General features: G+C 48.3%; 1 protein-coding gene across 1 annotated transcript in view; it reads right to left on the reverse strand.

Moving 5' to 3' along the window:
* Positions 1-10,109, reverse strand: part of LOC129835665 (zinc finger protein 541-like) — a 38,248-nt gene extending 28,139 nt beyond the window's left edge. The window contains exons 1-4 of the mRNA XM_055901384.1: positions 9,929-10,109; positions 9,328-9,485; positions 8,986-9,089; positions 8,778-8,838 (exon numbers count right to left, since the gene is read on the reverse strand). Of these exons, the coding sequence (XP_055757359.1) occupies positions 8,778-8,838; positions 8,986-9,089; positions 9,328-9,485; positions 9,929-10,086 (481 nt within the window). The 5' untranslated portion in view covers positions 10,087-10,109. The remainder of the gene's footprint in view (positions 1-8,777; positions 8,839-8,985; positions 9,090-9,327; positions 9,486-9,928) is intronic.
* Between the last annotated feature and the right edge of the window lie 677 nt (positions 10,110-10,786).

Genomic DNA, 10,786 nt, shown 5'->3' on the forward strand with positions numbered 1-10,786 from the left:
TCTAGACCAGGTGATTAATGGAACTACAGAGCTATAGCAGCCACTCTAGTCCAGGTGATTAATGAAACTACAGGCCTATAACAGCCACTCTAGACCAGGTGATTAATGGAACTACAGGGCTATAGCAGCCACTCTAGATCAGGTGATTAATGGAACTACAGGGCCTATAGCAGCCACTCTAGACCAGGTGAATAATGGAACTACAGGGCTATAACAGCCACTCTAGACCAGGTGATTAATGGAACTACAGGGCTATAACAGCCACTCTAGACCAGGTGATTAATGGAACTACAGGCCTATAACAGCCACTCTAGACCAGGTGATTAATGGAACTACAGGGCTATAGCAGCCACTCTAGACCAGGTGATTAATGGAACTACAGGGCTATAGCAGCCACTCTAGACCAGGTGATTAATGGAACTACAGGGCCTATAGCAGCCACTCTAGACCAGGTGATTAATGGAACTACAGGCCTATAACAGCCACTCTAGACCAGGTGATTAATGGAACTACAGGGCTATAACAGCCACTCTAGACCAGGTGATTAATGGAACTACAGGGCTATAACAGCCACTCTAGACCAGGTGATTAATGGAACTACAGGGCCTATAGCAGCCACTCTAGACCAGGTGATTAATGGAACTACAGGGCCTATAGCAGCCACTCTAGACCAGGTGATTAATGGAACTACAGGGCTATAGCAGCCACTCTAGACCAGGTGATTAATGGAACTACAGGGCCCTATAGCAGCCACTCTAGACCAGGTGATTAATGGAACTACAGGGCCTATAGCAGCCACTCTAGACCAGGTGATTAATGGAACTACAGGGCTATAGCAGCCACTCTAGACCAGGTGATTAATGGAACTACAGGGCCTATAGCAGCCACTCTAGACCAGGTGATTAATGGAACTACAGGGCCTATAACAGCCACTCTAGACCAGGTGATTAATGGAACTACAGGGCTATAACAACCACTCTACACCAGGTGAATAATGGAACTACAGGGCTATAGCAGCCACTCTATACCAGGTGATTAATGGAACTACAGGGCCTATAGCAGCCACTCTAGACCAGGTGAATAATGGAACTACAGGGCCTATAGCAGCCACTCTAGACCAGGTGATTAATGGAACTACAGGGCCTATAGCAGCCACTCTAGACCAGGTGATTAATGGAACTACAGGGCCTATAACAGCCACTCTAGACCAGGTGATTAATGGAACTACAGGGCTATAACAACCACTCTAGACCAGGTGATTAATGGAACTACAGGGCTACAACAGCCACTCTAGACCAGGTGATTAATGTAACTACAGGGCCTATAGCAACCACTCTAGACCAGGTGATTAATGGAACTACAGGCCTATAACAGCCACTCTAGACCAGGTGATTAATGGAACTACAGGGCTATAACAACCACTCTAGACCAGGTGATTAATGGAACTACAGGGTCTATAGCAGCCACTCTAGACCAGGTGATTAATGGAACTACGGGCCCTATAACAGCCACTCTAGACCAGGTGATTAATGGAACTACAGGGCCTATAGCAGCCACTCTAGACCAGGTGATTAATGGAACTACAGGGCTATAGCAGCCACTCTAGACCAGGTGATTAATGGAACTACAGGGCCTATAGCAGCCACTCTGGACCAGGTGATTAATGGAACTACAGGCCTATAACAGCCACTCTAGACCAGGTGATTAATGGAACTACAGGGCTATAACAACCACTCTACACCAGGTGAATAATGGAACTACAGGGCTATAGCAGCCACTCTATACCAGGTGATTAATGGAACTACAGGGCCTATAGCAGCCACTCTAGACCAGGTGAATAATGGAACTACAGGGCCTATAACAGCCACTCTAGACCAGGTGATTAATGGAACTACAGGGCCTATAGCAGCCACTCTAGACCAGGTGATTAATGGAACTACAGGGCCTATAGCAGCCACTCTAGACCAGGTGATTAATGGAACTACAGGGCTATAGCAGCCACTCTAGACCAGGTGATTAATGGAACTACAGGGCTATAACAGCCACTCTAGACCAGGTGATTAATGGAACTACAGGGCCTATAGCAGCCACTCTAGACCAGGTGATTAATGGAACTACAGGGCTATAGCAGCCACTCTAGACCAGGTGATTAATGGAACTACAGGGCTATAACAACCACTCTACACCAGGTGAATAATGGAACTACAGGGCTATAGCAGCCACTCTATACCAGGTGATTAATGGAACTACAGGGCCTATAGCAGCCACTCTAGACCAGGTGAATAATGGAACTACAGGGCCTATAACAGTCACTCTAGACCAGGTGATTAATGGAACTACAGGGCCTATAGCAGCCACTCTAGACCAGGTGATTAATGGAACTACAGGCCTATAACAGCCACTCTAGACCAGGTGATTAATGGAACTACAGGGCTATAACAACCACTCTAGACCAGGTGATTAATGGAACTACAGGGCTACAACAGCCACTCTAGACCAGGTGATTAATGTAACTACAGGGCCTATAGCAGCCACTCTAGACCAGGTGATTAATGGAACTACAGGCCTATAACAGCCACTCTAGACCAGGTGATTAATGGAACTACAGGGCTATAACAACCACTCTACACCAGGTGATTAATGGAACTACAGGGCTATAACAGCCACTCTAGACCAGGTGATTAATGGAACTACAGGGCCTATAGCAGCCACTCTAGACCAGGTGATTAATGGAACTACAGGGTCTATAGCAGCCACTCTAGACCAGGTGATTAATGGAACTACAGGGCTATAGCAGCCACTCTAGACCAGGTGATTAATGGAACTCCAGGGCCTATAGCAGCCACTCTGGACCAGGTGATTAATGGAACTACAGGCCTATAACAGCCACTCTAGACCAGGTGATTAATGGAACTACAGGGCTATAACAACCACTCTACACCAGGTGAATAATGGAACTACAGGGCTATAGCAGCCACTCTATACCAGGTGATTAATGGAACTACAGGGCCTATAGCAGCCACTCTAGACCAGGTGAATAATGGAACTACAGGGCCTATAACAGCCACTCTAGACCAGGTGATTAATGGAACTACAGGGCCTATAGCAGCCACTCTAGACCAGGTGATTAATGGAACTACAGACCTATAACAGCCACTCTAGACCAGGTGATTAATGGAACTACAGGGCCTATAGCAGCCACTCTAGACCAGGTGATTAATGGAACTACAGGGCTATAGCAGCCACTCTAGACCAGGTGATTAATGGAACTACAGGGCCTATAGCAGCCACTCTGGACCAGGTGATTAATGGAACTACCGGGCTATAACAACCACTCTAGACCAGGTGATTAATGGAACTACAGGGCCTATAACAGCCACTCTAGACCAGGTGATTAGTTGAACTACAGGGCCTATAACAGCCACTCTAGACCAGGTGATTAATGGAACTACAGGGCCTATAACAGCCACTCTACACCAGGTGATTCATGGAACTACAGGGCCTATAGCAGCCACTCTACACCAGGTGAATAATGGAACTACAGGGCCTATAACAGCCACTCTACACCAGGTGAATAATGGAACTACAGGGCTATAGCAGCCACTCTATACCAGGTGATTAATGGAACTACAGGGCCTATAGCAGCCACTCTAGACCAGGTGAATAATGGAACTACAGGGCCTATAGCAGCCACTCTAGACCAGGTGATTAATGGAACTACGGGGCTATAGCAGCCACTCTCGACCAGGTGATTAATGGAACTACAGGCCTATAACAGCCACTCTAGACCAGGTGATTAATGGAACTACGGGGCTATAGCAGCCACTCTAGACCAGGTGATTAATGGAACTACAGGGCCTATAGCAGCCACTCTAGACCAGGTGATTAATAGAACTACAGGGCCTATAGCAGCCGCTCTAGAGCAGGTGATTAATGGAACTACAGGGCCTATAGCAGCCACTCTAGACCAGGTGATTAATAGAACTACAGGGCCTATAGCAGCCACTCTAGACCAGGTGATTAATAGAACTACAGGGCCTATAGCAGCCACTCTAGACCAGGTGGGTGGAATTTCAACTCCTGTTTTCATTCTACTCTTCTAGATTTAAATAGAAACAGGGCCGCGTATGACCGTTGTATTCCAAGGGCCAGCCGTAATACTGGAGAAATAAACCCTAGTGTTACACAGAAACTGCTTTTACAAAAAAGGCTTGCCCGCTTTCTCCTCTGGCGACCCTTCTTTGCATGGTTCACAAAGATTTTGTCCCCTATATTCTCAGTAAACCTGAGAAATACGTCTGCCTCACAGTCTGGTAATAAGTGGCGCAAAACCTGCTGTCACGCCCTGACCTTAGAGATCCTTTTAATTCTCTATTTGGTTAGGTCAGGGTGTGACTAGGGGGGGCAATCTATGTTTTCTATTTCTTTGTTAGCCTGGTATGGTTCCCAATCAGAGGCAGCTGTCTATCGTTGTCTCTGATTGAGGATCATATTTAGGCAGACTTTTTTCCAACTGTTGTTTGTGGGATCTTGTTTTTGAGTAGCTGCCTGTGAGCAGCCCAGAACGTCACGTTTCGTTTTCTTCTGTATTGTTTTGTGGTGGGTTTCATATTTATTAAACATGTGGAACTCTAAGTACACTGCGCCTTGGTCCATTCATTCAGACGATCGTGACCCCTACCAGAGATACAAGCACAAGGTACATTACCAAGTGTAGAGCCTCGTAAGTAAAATGAGCACCAAGTTTACTTTTGAGAGTATCACTCTTTTTCATTCAGCGTTTGAATGAATAGAGAAAAGTGTAAACCACATTAACATCCGGTGACATGTTCTTGCTCTTTGACATCGCATAGACACATTGTGCCGGGAGTTAAATCTGTGTCAGAGAAAATGCAAAAAAAAAGTGTTACATTTTGTGTAAATGGTAGAACTCAATTCAACAATTTCTAGAAGAATCTACTAGCAAAAACATATAGGTCTTACTAGGTGTGTATGTATAGCTTAATTATTTTAATTTTATTTAACCTTTTTATTTAACTAGGCAAGTCAGTTAATTAAGAACAAATTCTTTTTTACCATAACCCGGACGACGCTGAGGCCAATTGTGCGCTGCCCTATGGGACTCCCAATGACGGCCGGTTGTGACACAGCCTGGAATCGAACCAGGGTCTGTAATGACGCCTATCACACTTTGACGCAGTGCCTTAGACCACAGCGCCACTCGGGAGCCCAAGTATGATGCATCAGGGTTTGAACTGGGTTAGTTAGCTGTTCGCTTCTCTTCCAAGACATGAGGTAGAGATGCACGCACCTCTGGCAGTTGAAACTTTACATGACGTCCACGGTGCGGAAATTTCCAGTAACTTATTAGAGAAAGGGAATACCTAGCCAATTGCACAACTGAATGCATTCAACCTGAAATGTGTTTCCCACATTTAACTCAACCCCTCTGAATCAGAGGTGTGGAAAGGCTGCCTTAATCAACGACACTTTGCCGGCTCTGAGATTCGAGCTAGCGACCTTTCATTTACTGGCCCAATGCTCGAACCGCTAAGCTAACTGCCGCCATATTTATGCCTATTATGCCATATGAATGCATAATTGGGAATTTATTACCCCAGAAATTCCCGTATCACACAAGTGGTCAGGATGCGCAGAAGTCTACAGGATTCCCGCACACTTGCATTGTGAAAGTCCCGCCCATGACCGTGCACCTCAAATTTCACAGGAATATAGCAGATCCGATTTCACCTAGAAACTCTGCTTTTCATTTGTTTGGATTTTATTATTCATGCAGTGACAGGAGTGACGTAGGGTTGCGTGCTCGCCACTCTCTCCTACTCACTCTACACCAATGACTGCACATTCAGTCTGTCAAGCTACTCATGTTTGCAAGACGACACCACCCTGGTCGACCTTATCTAGAACGGTGATGAGTCCATGTACCGCAGAGAGGGTTGACTGGATGGAGCTGAACACTCTCAAACTGTGGAGATGGTGATCGACCTCCTTGAAATCAATGGCTGAGATGTTCAAATTCCTGGGGACCATCATCTCCCACACCCTCCAGTGCAAGAACAACGACGCAGCCCCTAGTGGGAAGACAACATCGCAGCAGACACCAGCAGATGTACTTCTTGTGTCAGCTTAAAAAAACACAAACTCTCTGATTCAGGTCTACACAACCACATCGAGTCCATCCTCACATCCTCGATCACTGTCTGGTTTAGGAATGTGTCTGCCCACTCCAAGGGCAAACAGCAATGGATTGTCCTGTCTGCTGACAGGGTCAACAGCTGCCACCTGCCCTCCATCCAGGTCCTGAATGACTCCAGGGCAAGGAAGCTTGCAGGAAAGACCAAAACCTCCAGCCACCTGAACAGCTTCTTCCCCTCTACCGTCGCCCTCAACAACCGGCCACCAGAACAGCTTCTTCCCCTGTACCGTCGCCCTCAACAACCGGCCACCTGAACAGCTTCTTCCCCTGTACCGTCGCCCTCAACAACCGGCCACCTGAACAGCTTCTTCTCCTGTACCGTCGCCCTCAACAACCGGCCACCAGAACAGCTTCTTCCCCTGTACCGTCGCCCTCAACAACCGGCCACCTGAACAGCTTCTTCCCCTGTACCGTCGCCCTCAACAACCGGCCACCTGAACAGCTTCTTTCCCTGCACCGTCGCCCTCAACAACCGGCCACCTGAACAGCTTCTTTCCCTGTACCGTCGCCCTCAACAACCGGCCACCAGAACAGCTTCTTTCCCTGTACCGTCGCCCTCAACAACCGGCCACCGGAACAGCTTCTTCCCCTGTACCGTCGTCACCAACAACCGGCCACCTGAACAGCTTCTTCCCCTGTACCGTCGCCCTCAACAACCGGCCACCAGAACAGCTTCTTTCCCTGTACCGTTGCACTCAACAACCTGCCAACTGAACAGCTTCTTCCCCTGTACCGTCGCCCTCAACAACCGGCCACCTGAACAGCTTTTTCCCCTGTACCGTCGCCCTCAACAACCGGCCACCTGAACAGCTTTTTCCCCTGTACCGTCGCCCTCAACAACCGGCCACCTGAACAGCTTTTTCCCCTATACCGTCGCCCTCAACAACCGGCCACCTGAACAGCTTTTTCCCCTGTACCGTCGCCCTCAACAACCGGCCACCTGAACAGCTTTTTCCCCTGTACCGTCGCCCTCAACAACCGGCCACCTGAACAGCTTTTTCCCCTGTACCGTCGCCCTCAACAACCGGCCACCTGAACAGCTTCTTCCCCTGTACCGTCACCCTCAACAACCGGCCACCGGAACAGCTTCTTCCCCTGTACCGTCGTCACCAACAACCGGCCACCTGAACAGCTTCTTCCCCTGTACCGTCGCCCTCAACAACCGGCCACCAGAACAGCTTCTTTCCCTGTACCGTTGCCCTCAACAACCGGCCAACTGAACAGCTTCTTCCCCTGTACCGTCGCCCTCAACAACCGGCCACCTGAACAGCTTTTTCCCCTGTACCGTCGCCCTCAACAACCGGCCACCTGAACAGCTTTTTCCCCTGTACCGTCGCCCTCAACAACCGGCCACCTGAACAGCTTTTTCCCCTATACCGTCGCCCTCAACAACCGGCCACCTGAACAGCTTTTTCCCCTGTACCGTCGCCCTCAACAACCGGCCACCTGAACAGCTTTTTCCCCTGTACCGTCGCCCTCAACAACCGGCCACCTGAACAGCTTTTTCCCCTGTACCGTCGCCCACAACAACCGGCCACCTGAACAGCTTCTTCCCCTGTACCGTCGCCCTCAACAACCGGCCAACTGAACAGCTTCTTCCCCTGTACCGTCGCCCTCAACAACCGGCCACCTGAACAGCTTCTTCCCCTGTACCGTCGCCCTCAACAACCGGCCACCTGGTCCACAATGATCGTTTCATTCATGGACTAGACACCCTGCACTAGAAACGTCACGCTGCTCTTTGCACTCTATGCAAATCCTCATATGACCCTATTCATTTACACATTTTCCCCACCGCACATCATCCTATTATTTACATACATAATTTATAATGTTGCTTTGTGTTTACAGTGTAGCCTGTAGTTCTTAGCTTACAGTGTACATGGTGTGCATAACCGCACGTGGATTTGTGTAAACTCTGCTTCAACATATGTTGTCTGTATATCCTTTTTATCGTCTGTCTGTATATCCTGTTTATGGTCTGTATATCTTGTTTTTGGTCTGGCTGTATATCCTGTTTATGGTCTGGCTGTATATCCTGTTTTTCGTCTGGCTGTATATCCTGTTTATGGTCTGGCTGTATATCCTGTTTATGGTCTGGCTGTATATCCTGTTTATCGTCTGGCTGTATATCCTGTTTATCGTCTGGCTGTATATCCTGTTTGTCGTCTGGCTGTATATCCTGTTTGTCGTCTGGCTGTATATCCTGTTTGTCGTCTGGCTGTATATCCTGTTTGTCGTCTGGCTGTATATCCTGTTTGTCGTCTGGCTGTATATCCTGTTCATTGTGGCAGCACCGATTCACTGAGTCAAATTCCTGTACAGGCTAATGTGTTTGGCGAATAAAGGTGATTCTGACTTTGGGTGAGAGGTCAGGTTAGGGGTGAGAGGTCAGAGGTTATGGGTGAGGGGTGATGGGTGATGTGTGAGAGGTCAGAGGTTATGGGTGATGTGTGAGAGGTCAGGTTAGGGGTGAGAGGTCAGGTTAGGGGTGAGAGGTTATGGGTGAGGGGGTCAGAGTGTAGGGGTGAGGGGTGAGGGGTGAGAGGTTAAGGGTTACCAGCATAATGGTAGTCTCTTGCTGATGATGGAGTAGAGAATAGCAACTTCTCCAGTGTGGCCTGGGACAGGGGGATGAGAGGTAGAGAGACATTACTGAATGACCGAGGAAACAAAACGAATGATCGTTTCCTCTCTCCCTCTTCACCAGTGTTATGGTAGAGACCGTGTAGGGTGTGTGTGTGTGTGTGTGTGTGTGTCCTCCTCACCAGTGTATCTCCTTGACAGAGGTAGAGACAGTGTAGGGCCAGCTCTGTGTTGCTGCCCCCTCCTGGTAGACAGCTAGAACTACACACAGACAACATTGCCGCCACTGGTAGACAGAGAGAGAGGAGTTGAGGTGTGTTCTTTCTTTCCTCCCAAACCTCAGTTATTTCTAACCCCATTTAATCACTGAACTACCGTATATTCACTTGTATCTGAGATGTTAAAACAATGGTTCTGTTAACAGCTCCATAAGCTTCATAAACCCTTCATAAGTCCTTAATACGTCCTTCATAGATTCTTCATAGATAAATCATTCATAAGCCAATTTTACCCTAAATTCATACCTTGGTCCTGGATGACAGAACTCTTCCCAAGCTCCTCCCATGGTTTCCAGAGCAACTCCTCATTGGATGATGATTCCTCTGGCCATGTCCTGGACTCTTCCTCCCTCTCTAGACAACATGGCAGCTCAGCCTGGAACCCTGGACCCATGTTGATACACCTGGAAAATGTTTCAATGAATAAACGAATAAACAAACAAATCAATTAATCAATGAATGAACGAAAGAACAAACAAACAAAATAACGAACGAACGAACGAACAAACGACAGAACAAACATACAACGAACGAAAGAACAAACATACAAACGAACGAAAGAACAAACAAACAAACGAACGAACGAAAGAACGAAAGAACAAACAAACGAACAAACGAACGAACGAACGAACAAGCGAACGAAAGAACAAACGGACGAACAAAATAACGAACAAGCGAATGAAAGAACAAACAAACAAACGAAAGAACGAAAGAACAAACAAACAAACGAAAGAACAAACAAACAAACGAACGAACGAACGAACAAGCGAACGAAAGAACAAACGAACGAAAAAACGAACGAACGAGAGAAGAAAAAAAATGCATTACTCTGTCCATCCATACTCACGGAAGTATAGAATATCCCTCCTCCTCTTCAGTCACCCCTCCCGTCCCTCGTTCCCCGATTGAAGGGGGCATGAGGGAGGAGAGGATCCCCGTTCCTCTGCGTCTAGGGTTCAGCATAGGTAGAGGGGTGTAGTGGAGCCCTCTCCCTAACCGCTCCATCCCCTTCTGCCCTCCTCCTCCTCCTCCTCCTCCTCCTCCTCCTCCTCCTCCTCCTCTACTCGATTGGAGCAGACTAGGGAAGGGAGTACCTCTATACACCACTAGGGGTGCTGCTCCATTCTGTGGGAGTCCACCGGGGGGCTGGGATGGAAGAGAGTAGGGGTGGAGGGAGGAGTGAATGGCTGGGGCGGAGGTAAAGGAGGATTCTACCAGAGTTTGAAGACTATAGTGACCTGTGAGCAGAAGAGAGGGGGGGGAGCAACACAATAGATGGGAGGGAGGTAAGGAGGAGACTGGACACAAATTAGAACATGTGGCGCAGTGGTCCCGGGTGACGCAGTGGTCTAGGGCACTGCATCGCAGTGCTAGCTGCGCCACCAGAGTCTCTGGGTTCGCGCCCAGGCTGGGCTGGGTTCGCGCCCAGGCTCTGTCGCAGCCGGCCACAACCGGGAGGTCCGTGGGGCGACGCACAATTGGCATAGCGTCGTCCGGGTTAGGGAGGGTTTGGCCGGTAGGGATATCCTTGTCTCAGTATGTAAAATATAATAAAATGTATGCACTCTACTGTAAGTCGCTCTGGATAGGAGCGTCTGCTAAATGACTAAAATGTAAATATTGGTTTGGCAACACCCTTCCACACAGCACCATACCTGTATTATTCCCGTTGTCCTGGTGAACCGGTCTCCCAGGAAACATCACC

This window comes from Salvelinus fontinalis, chromosome 36 (assembly GCF_029448725.1).
Source record: "Salvelinus fontinalis isolate EN_2023a chromosome 36, ASM2944872v1, whole genome shotgun sequence".
Taxonomy (NCBI): domain Eukaryota; kingdom Metazoa; phylum Chordata; class Actinopteri; order Salmoniformes; family Salmonidae; genus Salvelinus; species Salvelinus fontinalis.